Raw genomic sequence first — 24742 nt, 5'->3', positions numbered from 1 at the left:
AACTAAACACACACATTCACCAAAGCCAAATGATTTCTAAAGGTGCTGTGTTTGTGAGAGGTGCTTGTCCAATATGTGTGATGCAAAATGGGGATGCTTTGTGAAGAAATCATCCTTGTAAAGCTATTGGTTCTGGTCATCAGACTCTATCCAATGCTTTAGTGATGATGATGCTGATCTATTTGGGAAGTTGGCTGGCTCTCAAGGCAGAGTCTCTTCTCAAAGGCTGTTTCACAGTGAAAATATGCTCAGTGCAGCCGAGTGCATGAATGAAAAAGCCTCCGGTACCGTCTAGTCTGGCAAAATGCAGCACAAAACTCAACTTACTCTGCCCTTTCTACTATCCCAGGTAAGAAATGGGATTTTTTTTTCTTGCTTTCATTCATCTTCTCTCTTCTGCATTTGGATTTGGAAGTATTTGTGATTCAGGTCTGATTTCTGAGTAATTATACATTGCTCGAATTACTGTTGAAGGAGGCAAGATCTCTGTTATAAGGCAGTTGCCAGGAATGTAGAATCTCGTATCTCCCTGATTTACAATTACAACAAATTTGCTCTGCGATATGTAATAATGTTTTCCTTTCAGGGGGAGTGTGTGTGTGTGTGTGTATGTGTGTGTGTGTGTGATCTTTCAAGTGTTTCGGTAGCAGCAGCAATATTTTGTCATATCAAATCCTGCAACTTTGATATGCCTTTTTCCTCTGTGGCTTGTGCCGGTTAGAAGAGTCTGTTATAGACAGCTCACCTTATTTATTGCTTTCTAGAAAAAAGATGCGGATGGAAAAAAAATCAAAGCATGCAAAAGCTCCCCCCTCCACCTCTTGACATGTATAGTATTCGATGTTAGTGACTTAATATGTAGCCTTTCCCCTTATTAACTGTAATAGATCCCCTCTGCCAGAAAGCAGAAAAAACTCCCAGCCTTGAAACCCAGGGGGCTGCTCCAGCCCTGCTGTTTCTGTCACTCAAAGCAGAGGAACTCGCTGAGTTCTTTCTTCTCTCTACCTTTTAGCTTCTTTCTCCCTCTTTTCCCCTTTCCCCCCCCCATACCCCTTTTATATGTTTAGTTTTGAAAGCACCGTGTGATGTTTGAGGTTTCTTTATTGGTGTCCGGAGTGAAACACATATTCTGTCCTAGTAGCTCTGTAAACTCCCATTGAGGGAAAGCATCGCCGGCTCCCCTTGAGATAAAAGTTAATTCCTTTTTGACTTGGGGCTTGAACGGCTTTGTTAACCCATGGGAGCCCGGCGTGTTCTGGACTGCTCATGCTTGGGATGCTGAGTCTGTGTGTGCATCCGCAGTCTCTAAACGGATTTTAAGCTTCCTTTTACAGAATGAGAGAGAATGGTGAGGGCTCGTTGCAGGGAAAGCTTTGCTGCTGAGGGGAGGCATGCCGAGGGTCTGTGAGCAGAAGGCAGCTGGATAAACTGAGTGCATGCACGATGTGGCTCAAGGGTGGGCATGCTTGGCTTCTAGTGCAACCTGTCTGCAGCTGGGAGCGCCCATGTGGGTGGCTGGTGAAACTACGGTACAAAGTGAGAATTGGTGTCTTGCTGGGAATTTGCTTGAGGGAGCGGATGGGTGGGTTCGACTGCCTGTGCGCTAAGAGGAGTCCCACTTAAAGGGAACAACAGAAGAAGAGGGATGGTGCAGAGTCCGGTTCTTTATAAGTTGTGTGTAAATGCTGCTGTTCTAGGTCACATCCATGGGGCCAAGCTATGGCGGTGATGGAAGCATTAGGAATGCTCATGCTGGCGATGTGTATATGGGAGGCCACATACACAACGCTAGGCTCTATGGGCTGCCTGGGTGGGCATGTAAATGGGCAGGGGGTCAGGCGAGCTAAGCTGCTAGCTGAGGCTGCACGTATGGGAGAGCGGGCATGCTGCTGCCTGCGACTGGCATGGCCTGAGGCTCTGGGACTGGCTGGCAGTGCCCGCGTGGGCGTCAGGTTGGAGAAGCTGCAAGAATGGGCTGAGATTCAAGGGCTGGCTGGGACTGAACGTGCAGACAGCTGGGCAAGGTCAGCTGCCAGCAAAGGCTGAATCATGGAGAGAACAGGTGCTAACCAGAGAGGGTGAGGTCTGGGAACACCCAACGCTGCAGCGGGAACCTGGCTCATGCACTAAGCTGACACCCTCACCCAAGACTTGAGGACTGCCATCTCCACTGCATTTCACCGGGCTTTCTCTGTGACTTCAGCCTTTTCCATCCTGTGTTTTTTTTAATGCATCAAATTAGTCAGCTCAGGCTTCCGTTCTTATTCAAACATTCCTCTTTTGTCAAGAAGCAACAGGAAGGCACCCTTTCAATAACACTCCACCAATGGCCTGTTGAGAAAGCAGCTTGCATTTTAGAGTCAGCCAAGCACTTCGTAGTCTATTAGTGCCCAATCCTGCAAGGTGCTGAACACCTGATCCTGCAAACCACTGTAGCACGTGCTTAACTTTAGGCATGTAAGTAGCCCCACTGAAGTCACTGGGGCTGCTCACATGCTTAAGTTAAGTAGCTGCTTAAGTGATCTGCTGAGTTGAGGCCAGAGAGTTGAGCATAATGCAGGATTGAGTTCTTAGTGTTTAATAATACCCAGTGTTAAAGGGTATTCAAACGGTGATCCATCCTCTCCTATCAGGATGGGAAGGTTTAGCAGGCAGTCTACCTAGTGATTTTTTTGTTTAAATGTACTTGATTTAAAAAAAAAACCTAGAATGTCAGCAAGTGAATTCATTTGAAAATCAGTTCAATTGGTAATAAGAAAGTGTACACCTGTTCTGTTGAATATAGTCAGGGTAAAATATTAATTGTTGGTGGTACATGAGACATAGACAGTGGGAGGGGAGGGCAAAGGGGAATTATTAAAATGCTGTTCAGATATCCTCTTAGACTCAACGCACACACAGAACTTTCATGTGACAGGAGGAGTAAACAGAAGAATGGGAGAAACAACATATTAAACAAATGTAGCCATCTGGCACTGGTAGTGTTTGTAACACGTTTTTGTTAGGTATTTTTTTTTTCTTCACAGCAGTAACAACAGCTCTTTCTATAACCTCATGCTAGTGGAACTAGCAAAAATCAATCCTGATAAGCTGATTTCTAAGTAATAAACATCAGTAAATGCAATACTTTTGGGGGACAGTGGAGGAAAAGCATAATTCAATTTCAAAACAACAAGGGATACATTTGGGGGAGGGAAAACAAAGCAAATCTATACTCTGCAGAGTACATTACCGGCCATGAGAATATTAAATGTGCAGAGATGAAAGTTTTATATTTTTATTTTTTTCAGGTCAAAAGTAATTAATAAAAGAAAATCAGTCTTTTAAAACATAAATTGACATTTTTAAATAGTCAGTGGTTGGCAAGTACAGGCTAAGAACCAATTTTCCAGACATTATACCGTCATCCTCGTTGGCCAAGTGTACTTTATGAGTTGGTTTGTTTGGTGAGGGTTAACCTATATTAGGAAGATGATTGATCACTGGATTTTAATTTGCTACCCAAAAGACAGTCTACTTGATGGGATTGTTTTACTATCATTTATGTCTCTCCTAATTTGATGGAGGAAGACTGTTTCTCAGTATCTTTATCTAAGTGGCTAAAGAGGACATATTCTTAGGAGCCTGTCGGTTTATGGTAATCTTTAAGATTTTGCAGGAATGTGTGCACTGTACAATTTAATCAATCTAAGGTTACAGTGAACGTTTGGAAGGTTTGCTGGTAACTTGCATCTGTGCATTTAATCATAAAAAATACAATCGGGAGTAAATACCTATAGATCGCTAAATATTCTCCCTACATAGAAAACTTAATTTCACCAGAACTAACATTTGCTAAAATTTACATACAAAAGTTTTATTTGTAGGAAAATATAATTCTTCAGGGGGGTTGCTTTGGCATGTCTATGTACTACATTGATATATGGACAATTGAATCCAACTTTATCATCAGTTTGAAACCAACAGTATCATCAAATGGCTGTCAGTAGGTTATACAGATAATTGTTCTGCTATAGCTTACAATATAAGGAAGCTACAGTGTTTGAGAATTCTAGGAATCAATGTGATATCTACATGTATTGTTATCAATATATATATTGAATAGCTAGTTCCAGAACACATCCTTCATACATACACACCAACACAGCTGTAAGAATTATTCAGCTGTCCTTTATTTTTCAAATTTCTCCAGAAGAGGGCTCCATGCACAGCATGAAAGTTAAAAGTAATATCTGAAAAGCATTGGAAGTTGAGCAGCTGCAGGAAAAAGAAGAATCTCATTCGCAAACAGAAACTCTGTAGAAATAACTTGAAAGATTTTGCTCAAGTTCTAGTCTCAAACATGTCCTTCTTGTCTTGTTATTGCATCTGATTTGATGGCATAATTAGGGTTACTTATCATTTCAGAGGCCTACATCGAGAAAGTTATGTATCATGTAGTCGTACTTGGGACTTTATCCTTTTAACCCGGAACTTACTGGTTGAGTACTTTACTTTTGCATGCGCTAGCATAGTAATGATTGGACAATTTTCTTCAAATGTCGCTTTAAAAAAAGGCCTTGTTCTTCCATGCCAAATGTTTCCTGGATTATTTTTTTAAATCAGTGGAGATGTATCTGCTTATACGTGGTGTGAAAATGACCCAGAGAGCTAACACTCCTGCTTCTGTGGACAGTGCCAAGGAATTTTTAACATCTCACTCTGACGATGGTACCTCCAAATAATACAGTGCCTTGTAGCATCATGCTGTGGCACTGGTTTAATACTGCCTCAGAAGGAAGCATGCCCCCCGCTGAATCATCAATGTCACTACCTGCAGCAACTCTGGGTTTTCCCTTGCACAGGATCTGACCAGACCCAACAATTCTGGCCATGTGAGATCTGAAACAATCACAGGCCGAGATGGTGGGGCAGTTGATAATGGAAATGCTGCTACAACTTTATCTGTAGTGTCGTAAATGGTACAGCTATAGCAGAGCAGGTTAAATATTGCTGGATCTTACTTTCCTTCTCTGCAAGATATTTGAGACGTATCTAGTTTATTCAAGCGTTTAGTGGCATTGATAAGACGATGAAATTAGTTTTCACCTAAGTCCTGTTGTGCGTAGTGCTTTTGGTGTGGCAAACAGGTGACTTTACAACCTCTCAAGTTGGCTCTCTTCCTTTTAACATGTGAAGACAGAGGAAGAGAACAGAGCTGTGATGGTATAATTCCCCCCCCCCTTCTCCCCCCTCCCAGTCAAGGGACTTATTTTTTTCATTTATGCATTTCTTGTCTTCAGCAGGTGGAGGCAACCCTCTTGCTGTCAGGATTTTGGCTTCAGGCCTTAGAACTGTTAGGCCAGAGTAAGACATATGTGCTTTTCTTAAGGGCTCTTCCTCTAGGCTAGGATTTGAAGCAGAAATGCAAGGATAACAGCTTTCCTCTTCTGATTTCCACTTGGCGATTCCTACACCCCCACTTCACCATGATAACTGCTAGTGGCCAAATTCTCTTTTCATTTACATCCCTGCACTCCAGTTAACACGGAGTGTCACCTGTGCAACGAAGAGGGGAACTTGTTCCTAAGCATACAGCTAGCTGTCCAGTAGTCTGATTTCAGGTCACTTTAGTTGTCCTTCCTCCATAATGTTGTTAGTGGATAGAGATCATAGGACATTAGATGCCAGACGAAAAGAATGTAAAAATACAGGATTGTTGGTTCCCTTGCTAGGCACCAAATTCTGTTCTGTTCCATGAAGCACTATTGATTGACAGTGTCATCAGACTTTAGCCTACTGTTGAGATAATAGTGTAGACTTGTGGTATGGATTGTGTTATCTCTTCTAGCAAAAGAATCTGATTGCTCCGAAAACCTTATTCCTTTTCTTGTGGAGTGAACTCATATCCCCCATTACCATATCAAATATTCAATTCTATTTTGCACTATTAATTTTCTTAGAAACAGTCCTCAGAACAGCTTTAAGGGGTTTCAAATAGGGGGAGGCATTACAGTGGGGGATGGGGAAATTATTTATAACTCTAAGGGTATGTGAGAGAGACTTGCTGGCAAGCATGAGCAGAGAGAGAAATTGGATTTCTTAAAGCTTTTAGCTGTTTATTGTGCAAAAGAACAATCATGCTAGTTCTAGTGAGGACTTGGAAAGCTGGAAGCTAGTGGCCCCAGTCCTGCAAGTTCTCCTAGACAGATCAATCCCATGGATGTGGGGCCTGCACAAGAGGATTGGGCATTGTGGAACAACTTGCAGGATTGGGGGTCTTTCCATTGTAATGTCCAGCTGTCTGTATTATGCATGAGTAAAAAGGCATTGTAACATTTACTGAAATTGTGGAAAATATCAGGCTGGCTACTTTATACACAATTACCCCTTGCTTTACATCACCTTTGCATAATTTAAACATGTCAGAAGGGATTTTGATCAAACTTCCAGAATAGAAAAGACCTCTCTGAGATGGAGGATATTGAGCCCCCAGGGGAAATTTTACAAATGTTACGAGTGCATGAAAATTCAGTCTCCTGATGTCACCTTAACTAGAGCTTTCACTACCGTGAAAATCACTGTCCATATTCATGGGGCCAAGATTCTCTGCTGGTGAAATTGGCATAGATCCACTGAGGCGCTATGCCATCGTGCATCAGCTGAGAATCTGGCTCATTGTATATAAATGTACATGGCTGGCTAAAACAACACATATGGGGCATGCCGTAGAGTTCAAGACCTACTGTTTGTCAAGCTTGCTTTTCCCCCCCTCAGCAGACTGGTGATTTCAACTCTCCCAGCGTCCGGCGGCAATCTTTGAAATGCAATAGTTGCACACATACTCCCAGAGTCTAGCATTAGTAACAGTTTTCTGGGAAGAAATGGGGCTTTTGAACAGCATTCTCAAGCCAGTTTGCATCAGGACCTGTGTCTTTCCTCGGGCAGGTTTCCTGGATCTGAATGTAGGCATGAATCTCCCCAGAGACATCCCTCTGGATGGCCCTGAGGAACACATTTTATCAAATGATAAAATAAACGATGGGAACTAACATCCTTTTGAACCATGCACCACTATGTCTGGAGCTCTGAAAGCTGGACGTATCACCACTGTATCGTTGATGAAGCAGGAAATCCTAAGCACCTATGTCTAAGCACAATGAGACAGGCTCAGCCACCAGGATTTGATAGGCATTTCCCATCAAATTACATTTGTTATTTTCATGGCTGGGGTTTTGCTGAGTGAAAAACCTGGACCTTCAGAGGAGGCATGTAATGGGAAATGGGGACCTTTTTGACTCTTCTGCCCAGTGGGGTCCGAGTTTTCAGCTGTCATGTTGATTGATTTGGCTAGACTACTAGCCAAATGTAACCATGGACAGGTTAACTGCTTGCAGAGACAGAATCAGTGGCCTTACATGTGTTGAAAGAGACACAGGTGGCACCTGCTGAAACAGGTCCTCCTTGAAATTTACATATGTGAGGGAGGATTGACGGCTGTGGCTAAAAGTAAAGGGATGAGATTTATGAATCAGGCATCTGTCTGTCTAGGGGGACGTTTATATCACAGTAGTACAGGAGGGCTGGAGCCAAGTGGCTTTTCCCTCTTCCTAAAATGTCTTGTGTTCTCATAATTGATGAACTGATGGAACTAGCTGATGCTCTGAACTCCATAAACTCTGCTTTTTGAATACCAAGAGCCTTATTAACCTATCAATGTACAGATTTTGGTGGTTTGAATACAAAAACACCCAGGGCTGGATTCTATCACCCTATACACATTTTCAGTAGTACCTTCCTAGGCAGTAAGGTACACCTCGGGGTTAGCAAGGGTGTCAGAATGAACCCTAATAATGATCATAAATGAGGGGATGTATATTTGAAATGCTTCTGTTATGAGATGGATAGTGGTCTGACATGCTCTTAGTTTGCTGTGCTGACTCTTTATTTTATGCTGCTGTTCTAATCGTGACACTTTAATAAAAGAAAAGAGCAGAACAATCTTTAGTTTTAAATCCACTTATCCTATTTGTGGGATGTGTTCAGTCGACGAACAACACAGGAATTTCAATATTCTGCACAGTAGGGATATTGATTATTGCAGTGTGTCAAAGAGAGGCAGCCTTTCCGGTGTCACTTTCAGAGCCACCCCCGTTGTATCTGGAACAGGGTGGGGGCAGACAGCTACAATCTGCGAATAAGCTGTTATTTAGTGGAGGTGACTTTCCGCATCACGTGTCTCTTAAACTTAGCAACAGCCATTTCTGTTAATGATGCTGGGCCAGAGTCTCAGCTGGTGTAACTTGGGATCACTCCATTGACTACACTGTAATTAACGGAGCAAGGCCAATTTACCCCAGCTGAGATGCTGGCCCACTGTGTTTACAAAGCGTGATTACTATCAACATTCCATATTTCCATTATGCATCTACTGGAGTACTTATATGGCTCCTGTTCCCATGCTATCTGAGCACCTTGCAAACAACAATGAATGTATCCTCACTTCCCCAAAATAAATGCTGAGAGATGACAGGCAACATTATTTTGAAGTGGGAGACTGGCTTTGCCGTCTGCCTGTTCCATTGACTTTAGCACTATTATATTAGTTGAATAATGATGTAGGCTGCTGTCGTTTTTACTTCTGGATGTTGATTCAGTAGCGACAGTTCGTCGTACTGACCAAAGATTACTTCTGATTGGCTGAAGCCCAGAATAAATTCCTTTTCTAGGTCGATCATAAGCTAGTTAAGGTACACATTTTTTTAAAAGTCTGCTATGCTTTTTTAAAATATAATCAGTCCTGATTGGCCAAAGTATTACCCATTCAGCTGACGCCATTTTGCATTTGGTGTACAGTAGGAGCTATTAACAAGGGAACTCTTCATTGTCATTACCACACATATACCCTAGAGATCTGCTGTTCTAGGTATAAGTGAACACGTGTGATACACTCAGATATCATTTAGGTTAAGTGAGTTGCCCTAGGCCACTGAGGGAGTCTGTCACAGCTGAGATTAGCACTCAAATTCAAGGACCCCTAACTATGCCTTTTTGTAGTTAATTTGTTGACTGGCATGGAAAATTCAGAGCTAAAGATTTTAGAAAGGCCACCTTAAATGATTATCTCTTCCTATGCCTGCTGTGTGTTTCAGATGAGGATTCAGTTTTCTTCCATTTGCTTCTCAAAAGTTTTATTTTGTGCCTTTTTTCTTCCTTCCAAATACATATAACCTGTTTCTTAATGACTGTTAATGGGAGCTAAACACATACATGAATTATGAATGGCTGAACCAGTTTGGATAAAGTAGAGACTGACTTGATCCTTTGCCTAGAGCTCAAATTGAACCGAACCCAAGCTGTTCTTTCGACTTTTATTCTTCACTAGTTTTCATTTTTGTGTATCTCTGCACTTATGGGTTCCAGCCAGGATCTGAAGCAGATGTGCCAACATACAACAAGAGAAGCTGCCCTTGTGTTATCTCCAGCCTGACTGGAAGCCAGAAGCATCAGAAATCATCTTTACATTTTCTGCCTCATTTTGCAGGCCACAGGAAGGTCAGGTAGTTCTTCTGTGTGCTTATCAACTCTAAACCTACCTCCACCACTCCTCACAACTGAAGAACTGACCTGATTGCAAGGAATAATTCATCCTGTGTATGTCTCAGGTGGGGATAGACTTGACCAAAAGTCCATTGAAGTCAGTAGAAAGACTTTCATTGACTTCCTTGAGCTTTGGCTCAGACCCTATGTTTGCTATTTTACTTGGAAGATGAGTTCTCCGTACAGCAAGAAAAACAGATATATTTGAGGAAAGTCAGATTCTCTTAGTACCTTCTACAGCTATTAGTTATTTTTGGTATCTAACCTGCAGATTTGGTAGAATTACTTCGGTGTCAAATAATAGTATTTTGCTAATATGGCTGGCAAATCTGACCTTTGGTTCACAAATACAAATCACAGTGATTTAATCTCATGCTTTTCTGCTTGGTTTTTCATTATAACTGTGATCAAAATGCTATTTACTATTATCCGAAGACTTTTTCCCAGATACCAGCAGCTTTGCAAGGAGAAAAGTGAATAGCAGATTTCATGGGAGTCGCTCTCATTTTCTTTGGGAAGTATAGATGTTAGAGAAGACTTTTACCACAGATACCAGCAGCTTTGCAAGGAGAAAAGTGAATAGCAGATTTCATGGGAGTCGCTCTCATTTTCTTTGGGAAGTATAGATGTTAGAGATGCGTCCCCAACTAAAGCCTGAGTCCAAATACCCAGGAACTTTGGAAAGTTCAGATCTGAGCCTTGTGGCTCAAACTCACCTCTTTTATTTTCTACCAAACTATTCCAGTATTTTGGCTGCACCTACAGTAAAGTGGATTTTGCAGCAAGCTCCAGACTTTGTGCTAAGTCTTGTGACTATACCATTAATGGTTTAAAGTTCTTGAGCTCCTGGAAAGTCAAGAGGACCAATATACTGATTTAGTAATAATTTTCTTGTTGACATAGTTGTTGAATATACAATCCTTTTCTTGTGCTGACGTGGGAATATGAGAAAGAAGATTAAACTCTTACGCACCAAATCAGAAAGGAGAAAACAAAGTGGAATTGAACGCCCTGTAATTTTGATGAGGCCACTGGCAGGTGGGAAAATAACCCTTTTCATCCTTGCTGGACCTCACTGGTCCACACTGAGATGGGAATACAGGACATAGTCTGGCCCTGATGCATGTGAATGAATACAGGTAAATCCCAGTAGGGGTCTACCTATGTGTTTACATGAACAGATTAATTTCCCTTGTGCTGGGACTAGATCCAAATCTGAACTAGAGTTTGCAATAAGAAACATCAGTGCGTTATCCCAGCAATTTTATGTGCAAGCATCATTGCACTGAGGGATGATAGAGGCAGGAAATTTTATCCCTTATAAACTATCTGTTCCCTGGCTTCCAACATTTATTAACTTCCCAGTGAAGGAATGTACTTTTTTTCACTTCTATATATTATGGTTTGTTGTTTTTCATTATCATTTGCTCTATGTATTAATGGACAATATTTATCTCTGCCTGCTACTTTGAAACCTTTGTGTGCATGGGCATAAATCTCACCCTAGCAATGCTTCGGAGAACTTGTTGCAGCTGCAGAGGAAATAACCTCCCTGCAGGGCAGGGCCACAGGGAGTGGAGGAGAGAACAGGAAGGTTGGGGATAGAATAAGAAGCTAAATCAGACTTCATTGAGACGAGTGGTGGAGGTTGCAGCTCCTTTAATGCTGTGTGCCTCCATCTGTCAGTCACTAGCCAGGGGGTCTCTGGCTTGCTGTGGTGAAACCATCACTAACCCACCCAAGAGACTAGCAGGCAGTGGCAGACTTTGTACCACACACAGCATGTATGATAAGTAGATATAACCCTGGTGGAAGTGAGAAAGTGGGGAAAGGACCAGAGCCAGTTGGGAGATCATATTTTTGGGAGGTGGGCTCTCAAGAGAGGAGCAGACCCAATGGTTACCGGTGAGTGGTGTCAGGTACAGTGGGCATTTTAAGGTGGCTGATATTGGAAGCAGATTATTTTAGGGTTGTGTAAAGGATCTGGTTTGAGTCTGGGTCTGAAGGCCCCATTTGTGTGACCTGGACCCAGTAACTTCACTCGTAAATCAGTCCTTCGCTTAATCCTCTTCCCTTCCTTGGTTGCCATTTCTGAAAGGCCAGCTTAAAGCTCAAAGAGGAGAAACGGAAAAAGATATCTGGCTTTTGGCAAGCTGAGCACTGTGACTGCCTCTCTTCAAGGCTTTTAGTTTGTCCGGAGTTGAGCTGTATTAAAAACAAATTACAGTCAAGGCATGCAACTTATAAACTATTAACTTGCTTTTGAGACTGAGTTTTTGCAGAATTTGCTTGTGACTCGTCTGATTCATCTTGCCGTGCTAGAGTTTAAGTGCCAATAAAAAAGAGAGAACACAGCAGAGTTCAAATATATTTGACCTTTTCTACTATTGCCAAGAAACAATTGAAATATTGGTTAGTTACATCGCCGTTTATCCTGTAGTCCGATCTACAAACAAGGCGCCGTTCCTTAGAATTTCTGTCCCGAGAGACTGGGTAGCACAGGGGACTGGTGATAAGGAAACACTGCCCTGCTTCCAGGGCTTTGCACTTTGGATCATTATGCAAACATTCAGATTTGTGTGTTACACCCATTGTGTGTAAATGACCCAGCAAACCACAAGGTGGGGAGGAATCAAGTCCACTGACTCTGATTTCTCCAGGTCACTGGTTGGAATGTAGTTCAGGACCACAGTGTCAAAGAGACATTACCAGTTCATGGTTGTGTTTGTGGTGGGTCTTGGTCCATTTGCTAATGGATGGGGACTGGGGGGGTCTGAATCTCAAATATAATCTCTACCGCAGCTGGTTTCATGGATCAGTAGTGTCAATACAGAGGCAAAGGCCTTGTCTGTAGCGATTATTCTTTCTATGGAGCGTGTGCTAACTTCACCTATAGGGTTGTGTGTTAAATGGATGTAAAGGAGTTTTGGGTTGGTAGGACACAAAATGTAAGTACATATCCACCCCTCCCCCCCAGTTTAAACTTGTCTTTTTCCAAGCTCTTTCATCCTGTTCTAACCTCTTAGAAAGCAGCAGCAAAAGTACACGCAGCACGTCGCTTGCTGCACGCTGCATTTTGTGCCAGGCTAGATGCAGTGTCATGCAGTGAACTCTCTGTGTATAGAGTGACTTTCCCCTCTCCCTGCACAAAGCCAGAGCATGCTTCCTGTGTCCAAGGGGGATGCGGGCTGTCCCTCCGCCCTTCCACAGCCGCTGTTCCAGGCTATGTGCTGAAAGAGAGGCTGCTGCCCTTCTGAGGTTTTAGGTACAGGAGTTGTGTAACTGGGAATCTTTAGCCTCTCCTTGGCTCAGTCTTCCCTCTGTGTGCTGGCCTATTCGAGGTCAATGCAGAGGGAAAGAAGAGCCCTACCAACTCCAGAGCAACTAGTCTGCTTATGTCTCTAGAGGTGAGTGAATTTCACCAACAGCAAATCTGAAACAGTCGGCTTAAATAAGGAGAATGTGTCCTTTCATTTCCCCCCACCAGTAGTTCGTGGCTTCTCAACAGTTTGAGCAGGGAGCAATATTAGTGGCCAGAAACTTATCCCCCATCCTTTTTATTCTGTTTAGACTCCTTAGAAATGGGATTGATACTGCCAACGCCAGGCAATCAAAAACCAACCCTCCCCCCAAAACCACGAGTCAAGCTCCCAAATATCCTGAGATTGGCTTAAAATCATGATCAAATAAAAACTCAGCCACAATTAACATGGGGTCCTTTTCTTTGCCTTCTGGGTTTTGCATCTTTAGGGTTCATGGTTTCAAGCTCTTTTCTGTAACTATCACTACCCAGAAACTGTTTTTAAAAGCTGAGATTCTCACCTCGCCACCATCTCAAGCATCGACAACACTCAATCTTACTCGAGATCGCCCCTGGACCAAGACCTTTTTCACTTGATAGCAGAATGCAGCGTTTCCTTGAGTTGCATCATTTCCCCACGAATCTGAATCGTAAGGCAATGTACGTTTTCCCCGCCGCTTGGAATTTCCAGGTTGTGGGTCAACCGTTCCTTGTCACCAGCTATAATGTGAAGACTGTGCAGGCTTCCTGGCAGATAGGGTTGGTGTATTGGGACCAAACATTCCTACAGTGTATTAATCTCTGCAAGCTTCCACGAGATTTACATATGAAGGCAGTCAATTCTGATCACTGTACTCCAGGAAGGAAGCACCTCTGCAAACAACTTTAAGTGAAACAATGTTAAATGAATCCAATTTTCCCATAAGATTTAATGTAAATGCAGGGGGTTAGGTTCCAAGGAAATTTTTTTCAGGCTGACAAAAGACATTATATACTGTACAGTACTGTACTGTAGTTGGGAAGTGCCCCTGGCTTACCCCACACAGGCACAGCCCGCTGCGGACAAGGACGCTAGGAAGCACCTTCGCAGCAGCAGCTTCCCCGGAGAAGGACAGGCGCCGACTTTGCCCGGGGATGCGCCAGGCCCGCCTCTTCCCGTCCCTGCTCCACTCCAGGCCCACCTCTTCCCACCCCCATTCCACCTCCTCTCCGGAGCACGCTGCATCCCCGCTCCTCCTCCTCCCCCGCCGAAAGTCCCTGGGAGGGAGGAGCAGGAGCGGAGACGCGGCACTTTCCCACTCTTCTCCCTCCCTCCCTTCCAGCGCTTTGCGCTTAGGACTTTCTGGGAGACAGGGGGGAGCAGCGGGGAAGCGCTGCGTCTCCATTCCTCTCCCTGCCTCCCAGAAAGTCCTAAGCGCCGCCAAACAGCTGTTTGGCAGTGGGGGAAGCGCTGGGCGGGAGGGGGAGGAGGCGGAGAAGAGGAACTTGTGAATGCTCCCTTGTAAAGTCGCTGCTCTTCCACAAAATCTTACAAGCAGTGGTCAGAGCAGGCAGCCAAATGATGTTATAAGGGAGAATTGCACAACTTTAAATGAGCATGTTCCCTAATTGAGCAGCGACATAACTTTGAAACAACATTAAGTGGGAGGAAGTTAAGTGAGGAGTTACTGTAAAGAGAACCAGTATGAGAACATCCTAAACTTCTTTTCTCTCTTTATAACCTCATCCGCCTTGAGCTGCTTGATTTTTTTGAGTATTTACCGAAGCACTGTCAACATATTTTCTTCAGGGTCACAGCGCTAGACAGTCTTTTGCAACACACAGTGTTTACTTCAAAGCTGTTAGTGATTCATTAGCTTACAGTTCCAGAAATCTTTTCCAAAGGAATCACTCATCTCCCTAGTGTGGCAGAGATATTTTCAGGCCGGCTATGCCTGTCATGGGAATGTTTTGAAACTTGCCTGGCTCACATCATGTGCCAGTGACAGTGCCGAAGGCTGCCAATTCAATAAAGTGTTGAACATAGATTCCATGGGAGGTGCCCTGCAATATTCATAGACATAAGCAAATAATAGTTCATCCAGACTCTTGAAAGACTGACTGTGCTTTGAAAGAATTAGCCTCTCTTTGGCTATAAGGAATATTCACTACTTACTTGACGTTACAGAATGTGACAGTAATACATAAGGAGCCACATAGAAATAATTGGCTCCTACAAGAGCTGCTTAGAACCATCCCCTTTTACCAATGTGACTTAGCACACTGTAGGCTAATGGTGTGATTCTTAAAGGGGCAGCTATAGTCTTGTGGACCCGTCATGCACCAGAACCCCATTTTGCTAGCTGTGGTACAAACTCAGAATGAAAGGATGGCCTCTGCCCCCAAGGTGTTTTACATCTTAGAGTTTGTCTGCACGGTGGGGTAACGTGCCTTACATGAATGTGAGTTCTAGAGTGAATTAACATTTGGCACGTTAATTAGTCTTTGTAGATCCTGCTGGGGCACAATAAAGATTCCCCAGTGTGCTTTAACCTAGCGCTGTTTCAAACAATACTACATTAAAGCACACTAGGGAACCTTTAGTGCACACCAGCGGGGTCTACATAGACCAACTAAGGTGCAACACATTTGTGAGCTTTAGAAATCACACCCCTGTAGTCATTGCTGGATGAAAGAATTTTGAGCCCCTTGGCACCATGGAAATTGTGCCCTGACTCCCTTTCCACCTTCCCTCGGCCACACGAGCGTCATCGCAACCCGGTATACAGTATTGCAGTGCTGCTCAGGTTTGGCTTGGCCAGCCCGCTGTCAGCGGGATGGCCAGAACAAATTTGAGTGAGCGGCGTTGCGAGTGAGTGGCATTACATGGAGCTGCAGCACCACTCAGATTTTTTGTTTCCAGAAGTCGGGGGGTCCCCTGAGGTGGGGGGCCCTGTACAAGTGCACTGAGTGCACATTAGTTAATCTAGGCCTGCCTTTAGTGCACACATTGCTGCTCTGTATAGACAAGCCATAAATATAACTCTCTTGCCTCAATTTCCCCATCTATAAAGTACTTTGAAATCTAATAATGAGAAGTCCCATAAAGAGTACAAAGTACTATTATAAAGGGCATTAATCTAGAAAAGTAATTTTCTTGAGTGAGGGGGGAGCTTGAGGAGGCACAAATCATTTATCTGGCAGACTGCCATGGAGTTGGGGCTCCCAGGACTCCAAGGGTCCCTGGTTTTGGTGCAGCCCATTAGCCAGCCTGTACCCACGCTCCCAGTAGAACTGGGCAGAGAACGGCAATTCTGTTTTGCAGAGAACAACAATTCCGTTTTGCAGAGAATTTTCAGCTATTTAGTTTTGGTTCCAAATTGGAGTGAAACGGGTTCATTGAATTCTTAAAATCTTCTGCAAAATGGAATAGCTGTCCTCTGTCTGGCTGTAGTCATTTCCTTCCCTTTACTGCCACACACATCCCTGCCATATATCCCTCACTCAAGTGCTATTCTCCCATATGGTGTGCCCTACGAATGTTCCGTGAAAATACTGTCTTACTATAACAGGAAAATTATCTGGTCAAACTAGCTGATGTGTATCCGAATGCCATTTCTCCTCCATTAGATTTTCTTATATTACATCTCAGATCAAATAATTAATCTGTAGTTGACCCCATGGCTAAATGAGCAACTAGATTATTGTTTGTAGCGCGGTTCGCGCCAGAGGCTAAACCTAGTAGTTTAAGTAAAGTGCTATAGTCATTTGAATATATTCCATCACACTCATACATGTGAAGTATCTGAGTAAAGAACAAAGTAATATTGTCCAATTAAAAAGTTACATAATTTAAGCATACATTTGCATTAATGACAGCCATATCCATATGTTAGTTCAATATTAGCATTTTTTGTCCTTAGGCCTCTTTATATTAGCTAGCATGCAGCATAAAAAGCTGCAAGGCCTTGAATAGGAATGGTGGAGTTTTAAACTTTGCCATTAGTTTGACAGAATGTTTTTTAGAACAGTGATGGCAATATGGTTTATTTAAAAATAAACACAAAACGCATATTAGCGTTAAATGGTAGTAATACATTCAAGCATTTTATTTACACTTTCTGCTCTTTATGCTTATTCACTTAATGGCAGATAAAATAAAATCCCATTATCTGAGGCGTCCTTATGATTCAATTAAACTAGAACCCATTTTGAAAGCCAACTTAGAGCTGAAAGAGAGCAAGTCTACTAGAGCTCTTTAGGGGTCTATGCATCTGTCTGGATGACCTTGCTGTTATAATTCTAATAGTAATAAGCAGCAGCCTCATTCAAAATATTCTCTCAAGCACTGACAAGCACAGTTATCCCTGTCCTCAAGGACTTGCAATCTAATTGGCCAGCCCACACAAAACACACACTGGTTTTGTTATAAGACATGATGGGTTGGTGATTCATATCTGGGTTTTGAAGGAGGAGTGAATTTTGAGGAGGGAAGCATTTGTGCTTTGATAGCTGATTGGCACAACTGAAAAATAAAGGTGTGGTCAAAAGCATTTAACAGCAGAAGGATAAGACCAGACTGTATTTGCCTCCGATATAGGACAGGCATAGCTTAATATGCCAGATACAAAGGGGTTGATCCTTAAACAACTTACATCAGATGGGGATCTGACCCAAAGAGTGCAGGTTGCATGTAACTCACCTGTTCTGTTACTAACTTCAAACTTAAACATTATCCATCAAAACATTATTCATCACAAGTCCTTCAGATGAGTTTTGGGCTGAATTATGGTTTTGTTTCCAAACTGTACGAAAGTCAGGTTCTCGCTCTTTTGACATGATAACCGAGTGAAACCTGGCATTGAGTTTTCATGTTGAGATTTTGGAACCATTTAAATTTGTCTCTTGGGACAGGTACAAACTCATGTGGTTTGGGATGGAAAAAATGCTCAAATGAGCCCCTGCAAAATGCAGCGGTGGAATTTCTCCTCATGGCAGTATGTAGCTGTCTCTGAAGTAACCAGCTTTGTCCTCCAGCATTCAAGTGCTGTAAGTTTTGGGAGCCCAGTGAAAAGTAAAGTCAAAGTGTCATTGATGTTGTGAACAAGGAACACGGCAAAGTAAATCGAGTATGTGCTTGGAGAAAGGTGTTTACAGGACTGGCGTTTTAGAAATACAAATTAAGGTTCATTGTCAGGTCTGCTGGCCTTTGATGCTATTTGATGTTATTCAAGAGACAGCACCATTCTGAACCATGTGTCTTGGCTTTTCTGTACTTAGCTTTAGTGTACAGTTTTTTGCAAGCCAGATCTTGTGATCCTTACTCAGATGAGCAGTTCCACGTATGTGTGAAGTCTCTCAAAGGGATTGCTCATTTGAGACATTGGTCACGTGAGAAAGAGTTGAAAGGATCTGGGCCTACATGAGCTACATGGCAAGTCACATCTTAGATCCTGGTAGTCCCTATTCCCAGGAGGATACTGATCAGAAAATGTTTAAAAACAGATGGAAAGAAAAAACAAAGTGTCAAAGAAGCAGCAAACCCAAGAGATGCATCGGATACAATATAGCTGTACATAGCATAATTTAGAGCAGACTAGAAAACTAATTTTTTCACTGTCACTGATCAGTGGTAGAGGCACTGCAAGACAGAACTGTGTGAAGAAAGGAGAAAATACACTACACAGATCTACGGAGCAAAGTTTTTTTTTTTTTTTTTTAAATAAAGTGACACGTTCTAATTTAGACCTAATTTTAATTCCTGTTACATTACTTGTAATAATGTCTAAAGTCCTCAGAATTAATTTGACTGGAAAAATTCCAGAAGGACTTTCAATTTTTCTCATTAAAAACATTATAGATGTCTTAATTAGGCACTGTTATTAATGGTAATATTATTCAATTTAAAACCACACACTTAAGATGCAGCTACCTCTAGCATGATTAGTTGGAGGAGCTGTGCTGTGCAAGGATGCCCACTAGAATCCTGAACAGTTAAATAACCATGGCCAGATCCTTGGCCTGTGTAAATTACCATAGCGCTCCTTACTCCAGTGGAGTTATGTTGATATACGCCAACTGCGGATTTGGAGTTATTTATAACTGTGTCTGGTAGATAGGTGTGTGTGTTGCGGGGTGGGGAAGTGGAGGGTTGATTGCTCAGCGGAGCATAGCTTTGTGAGAGGGCGCAAATACATTTTTAACTCTTGCAGCCAAGCATTTTCTGAATTTACTATGAAATCAAGTTGGAGCCGGCTTGAGTAGATAATTGGTTTGATGCGCCTCTCTTGCGTCAGTTTTACACAGCATAACTCCATTAACTTCCCTGGAGTTATTCCTGGCTTAGGCACTGGTTCAGCAAGCTACCTAAACAAGCATGTAGACCTGTTGATGCCAATAAATGACTCCTATTCTTGAAGCTATATGTGCTTAAGTGTGTTGTGGAATGAGGACCTTATGGCACTGTAAGTGAGAGGAGAATCAGGATCAATATTTCACTTGCTCTCCTGACAGCAGATTTATCAGAACTTTTTCAAATGATTGTGCATCTCCTTTAATGTATGTTTCTTTGTTAGACGATTGAAAGGAGCCATTCTGATTTGCTACGTTTGTGACTGGCTTCGGCGGCACACACAAATCCAAGACCGTTCTTGTTCTATAATTAGTGGCTGTCACTCCCATTTCATGTTAGTTATGTTTATTGTGCCTGTGTATGGGAAAGGCTGTTTGCTAGCTTGGCCACTGTCTGGTGCTTTGTGACTTTAATTGGGAGAATCGAACAAAATAGTTTACGATTGCCATTGGGGTACACAGCTTCATTGTAGAAAGCAAGCCCTCCAATATTCTAAATGATTCACAAAGCGAGGTGCCTAAGTGGAATTGAACGTAATATAGCAACATTTTATACATACTGTTACTTAATCATCCTGGCGTTTAGATTCCAAACACCGCTAATGTGATTGAAAACGATAAAATGTCTTCGCTGTGTACATACTCGCTAGCGAGAAGGGAAAGAGGGACCTTACAAGAACCACTTAAAACCTATAGACTTCCTTTGTCTTGCCGGTAATTTAACCATGTAATGAGCAGTCTGCATGTATTCAGGTTAAGAGGTACAGATGTGCATGAGGCTGCTAGAATAAAAGGCATATGGATCTACAATTTGTATATTGGTAGCACTGAATTCTCAAAATGGGACAGACATTGCATCTGTTCAGTGGTATAGCATGGCAAGTTATTTGAGGTAGTAGGGTGTGAAGCTTAAAAGGAACTTAATGGCTTTTCCTTTAATAAATCATTGACTATCGCTGTGTCATCTTTTATTAGCATGTAATTTTGTAAAAGTTAAAATTGAGCATAATGTTGCATATAATTCTAGAACATCTGGTAGCAATATCCAGCAGCAGCTGTTTAGTACCTGAAATATAAACAAAACATGATTTTATCCATTGCTGTCACTGTTAATTTTCCTGAAAGTACCATGTTATTGGAATAGGTGCACTAGGAAATGTATCTGGTCATTAGAAAGAATTAAAATAAAATCCATCTCATTCAAGCAGTAGAAACAGCGGATCTACAGAAGAGTGGATGAAATTAATAGAGCTGGTGATGGTACATTCATTCATAAAAAGAAATATTTACAAAAGAATTTCCAGAAGATAATATTTAAAGGATTAGACTACACCAGTGCTTTGGGATTGACGCACTGAAGTGCATCCTATCAATACAGCTCAGGATCGATAAAACTTGTACGCACCTTCCCCCACCTCCCCTTCAGAAGTAATGTAGCCCAGTGCTTTAAATAGATGGGGTGCCTGTGTAGAAGGGATATTCCTTAATCATGCTTCTCTCTTTTATGTGTGGGAGGGGAGCAAATATGAGTAAAAAATTAGGATATAGCATCATGGTTTCTCCAGTTCATACGCGTGTTACTCTCATGTTATAGCATCTTCATATCCAAAAGTGAAACAGACCATGGGCTAGATCTGCAGGTGAGCCAGAGCACCTGGGGAGAAGGAGGGGACATGCGTGATTTTATCCCACCTTTCCAGTCCCAAATCCTAGGGGAACAGATCAGGGTGCTGTAGCTTACATTGTAGCAGACAGGGGTGCTCAAATACCTGTTCTGCTAGTGGTCGTGGCTGGAAAGCTTCGTGTTCTGGCCCTTCCTGCCCCAGAACACCATGTATGCTGGTGGTGGCTTAGGGCTGGCTACACCTGCTGAGGGTTCTTCTTTGACAGGGGATTCCTCACTTCCTTCCTTCCTTAAGGAAGCCCTAAACTCCCTTTAGGCCATCCCAAGGTCTGGCCCAGGATTTGAGAGATTCCATGGCAAATGGTCTTGAGGTCTTTAAACCACAATTTGAGGACTTCAATAACTCAGACATAGGTTAGAGGTTTGTTACAGGAGTGGGTGGGTGAGATTCTGTGGCCTGCGTTGTGCAGGAGGTCAGACTAGATGATCATAATGGTCCCTTCTGACTTTAAAGTCTATGATTCTATGAAATGCTTTGGGGGTTGGGCTGGGGGTGCAAGTTAAAATAACTGTTTTTGCTTTACGTGTTTGTAAAAAAACAGTTCCTTAAATGAATCACTTCAAAGAATAGAGATGAGATCGAAACGGGCTGACGGCATTCGATGAGCTCACTCACGGCAGATCCCGGGCATGCTGAATCAAGGAGAAAATCCCAGTTGGGAGCAGAATCAGAACCAGGAACAGAGCAGAAGGGGACTGACAAAAAAAGTGTTGTGAGGACAGCTCTTCTTCTCCCTCTTGCCACACCCCTTTCTGGATTCCTCCGGGGTATGAATTCTGGTTGGGAGCCAATAATTTATCAATCAACTGATGTGCTCCTGTTTAAACAGCCCAGGCCTGCACTGAGTAATATCTGACTTCAACAATGGATTAAAGTTGATGCTTTCTGACACATGAATAGAAAAGAATTTCCTCACTCTGTAGTTACTATAAGGAATCTTGATGACAGCAAGCCATTAGCTGTGACCATGTCTATTTTTTGATGCCTAATAAGGAAACCAGAGGCCCCTTTTTGAAACCGGGAGTACAATGAGGTTTATTTCTATATCTGGGGTGCAGCCCTGGTTTCCTTTTGATGTCTGTTTCCAACAATGATTAAAAGTCGCTCCCCCGGCATTCTGATCGGTGCCCACCATGAGCTAAATATATTTGTCACAGAGAAAGTAGTTCTATGGCTGGGCAGACACCCTTTCTGATTTATCTTGGGCACGTTTAACTAGAAACACTGCTTTTTCTCACTCTGTATTACTGTGAAATTACATTTTTATGGAAAATCCAAGCCATCTACCTGTAAGTTGATTTCCAAGCTGAATGCAGTATAGCGTTCAAGTGCAAATATTTTACAGGAACCAGAGATTCAGGCAGAAGGATGCTAAATAACAATTTCATATTGGTCATATTGCAAACAGATGGTGAAATCCTTGCTCCGTTGAAATTGATAGTAAAAATCCCTCTGACTTCCGAGGGGCCAGGATTACACCCTTTGTGTGTAATTAAGATTTCCACATTTTAATTATTTTATTACTGACATCTTACCTAATTATATAAAGATTTTACATTTACGTTGTATCTTTCATTCTGAAGGATCCCAAAGTACTATACGACCTATGGTTCAGATCCTGCAATTGCTTACTCGCATGAATAAAACTTCAAGCGTAATGGAAATACTTGTGTGCATAAAGTTACTCACGTGAGTAAGTATTTGCAGGATCTTTGCATCATTTTATGTGTGCCTATGTGCGTATACATAATACATTCACCCCCTGCTGAATGATTGCTATTGCTGGGGTGGGATGTAGCAATTGTTTTAACAGCAAGCAAAACACAGTAACCAATAGTTTGGGAAGTGAAGCCTATTTTATCCACTGCAGGGGGTAGGTAGGTAAGCCAAATGTGTATTGCCCTCATAGGAAGCTGACTACTTACAACCCTTTCTCGTGCTGAAAGGAAAAGCCATAAGTCTGTAATGACTACCCATTGTCGTGACTTGGTTTTATTTCAAATCTGTGATGGAAGCCAGCAAAGTGCTGACCATGTGCTTTTACTATACTGTATTGTACACAACCCCTGTAATGCTGTGTGCAATCCTGTGGGGAGCATTTCTCCTTTCCAACAGCTTCATAGTCTATTTCAGCTGAAGAAATCAAAGCTCCTCTTGTAGGCTAGTAAGTCATTTGAATGAGGAGAATTTTGCTGAATCTGTTACCTGTAATTGCTCATACTGCTGCATGAAACTTGTACTGCATAACAGTGCCAAGGTAACATTTTTGTTGATCGTATTGCTTTTTTGAAGAACCACCCTCACATGCTTGTCCCCCACCCCCATAAGTGTATAATACCTAAACAATTTGCTGCAGGATTTTATCATATATTTTAAAGTTGGAAAGAGAAAAACCTTTTAAGTTGCTAGCAAGTGAGTATCATTGCATTGCTATAAAACAAAAGTTTGTATGTTGATATTGTCAGCTGAAGGCAAGGAGGAATGACTCTCTTGCATAATGCTTTTCAGCAGTAGATTTTAAAGTGCTTTACCAGGAACGTTATCACCATTTTACAGTTGGAAAAACTGAGGCACAGAGAAGAGAAGTGATTTGCCCAGGGTCACCCAGCAAGTCAGTAGTAGGGCCAGGAATAGAACCCAAGTCTTCTGAGTCCCAGTCTAGTGCTCTATCTACTAAGATACATTGCCTCCTACCCTACTTCTGCTCTCTCATATTCTGAGATGTCAGCTCCCATCTCTGCTCTACCAACAATGCTAGCCTCCATCATCTGTTACATTTTCAAACATACTTTCTCCCACGCTGCCCCTCAGATGTGGAAGCAGCTCCCCACAAACATCTGCAAAGCCACCTCATCATTCTCCTCCTTAAATCCCTCCTTAGAGCTCTCCTGGGCTGTGATACCAAAATAAAACTTTTGACAATTGTCAGACAGGTCGAATGCTGAGATTGCTGCCTATCATGCAGACCAGTATTATCTCACTGTTTTCTTGTGCTCTCCATGTCTGTATCCACCTGTTATCTCTCATCCTACGACAGGGACTGTCATCTTGTTCTGTGTTTGAGTGGGACCCCTCTGTGCTGGACACTGTACAGACATGCCAAACCTGTGGAAAAACCGCAGAAATTGGGCTTGTTTTTGTCTTAATTGGCTTGTGAGCTGCTTGTTGGCTAGTTTTTGGCTTGTTGCTTGTTTGGCTTGTAGCTTCTTTTTTTTTTGATTGGCTCCTGGCAAGCAGGGGCAAGTGGGGGAGAGAGTTAGGGGTGCACAGCGGGCCCACCGCAGTCCCAGACTGCACGCTGGGGGGATCTAGTCACATGGAGTGTTGGGATTCTTAGGGATTGGCTTGTTTTCGCCTTGTTTTGGAATGGGATTAGCTTGATTTTTAGCTTATTGTGAAAATCAGGGTGCTTATTTCCCACGTAAAAGTTGAAAGTTGGCAACTGTGGTCCTGATCCAAGACTGGGGCCCTTACATGCTACATCCAGGCAAACAATAATGAAAGTTCAAAGGCGTGTGCTGGAAAATTTAACAAATCTGAGCATGTGCTGTAGAAAACGAACATGACGTGATGGGGGCAGACAGCTTTGCGCACATCGATGGCATGTGCCATGCTAATTCTGAGGCAGAGGTCTGGCTGAACTAAGGCATGTCTCCTGCACTTGCAGCCTCAGGGTTTTTCCATAATTGCAATGAAAAGGCAGGAGTTAGGGGTTAGACTATTGCCTTTTCAGTAGGACAGTCCTGCTGCTGAGTCAAGAAGGGGGATGACGCTCTTCTGCACCTTGGGACAGGGTTAGAACTGTATGTTTATTTAGTTTCATTATAGTAGTGCTTAGAAGCCCCAG

At 42.6% G+C, this 24742-nt stretch overlaps 1 protein-coding gene across 1 annotated transcript in view; it reads left to right on the top strand.

Annotated features, from left to right (window-relative positions):
* The first annotated feature begins 207 nt into the window (after positions 1 to 207).
* The window catches only part of CDH13 (cadherin 13), a 766947-nt gene continuing 742412 nt past the window's right edge, over positions 208 to 24742 (top strand). Inside the window, exon 1 of the mRNA XM_034788956.1 lies at positions 208 to 349. Within this exon, the coding sequence (XP_034644847.1) occupies positions 305 to 349 (45 nt within the window). The 5' untranslated portion in view covers positions 208 to 304. The remainder of the gene's footprint in view (positions 350 to 24742) is intronic.

The sequence above is a fragment of the Trachemys scripta genome, chromosome 13, assembly GCF_013100865.1.
Source record: "Trachemys scripta elegans isolate TJP31775 chromosome 13, CAS_Tse_1.0, whole genome shotgun sequence".
NCBI lineage: Eukaryota > Metazoa > Chordata > Testudines > Emydidae > Trachemys > Trachemys scripta.
The sequence above is the reverse complement of the archived record's forward strand: the minus strand, read 5'-3'. Positions and strand labels throughout refer to the sequence as shown.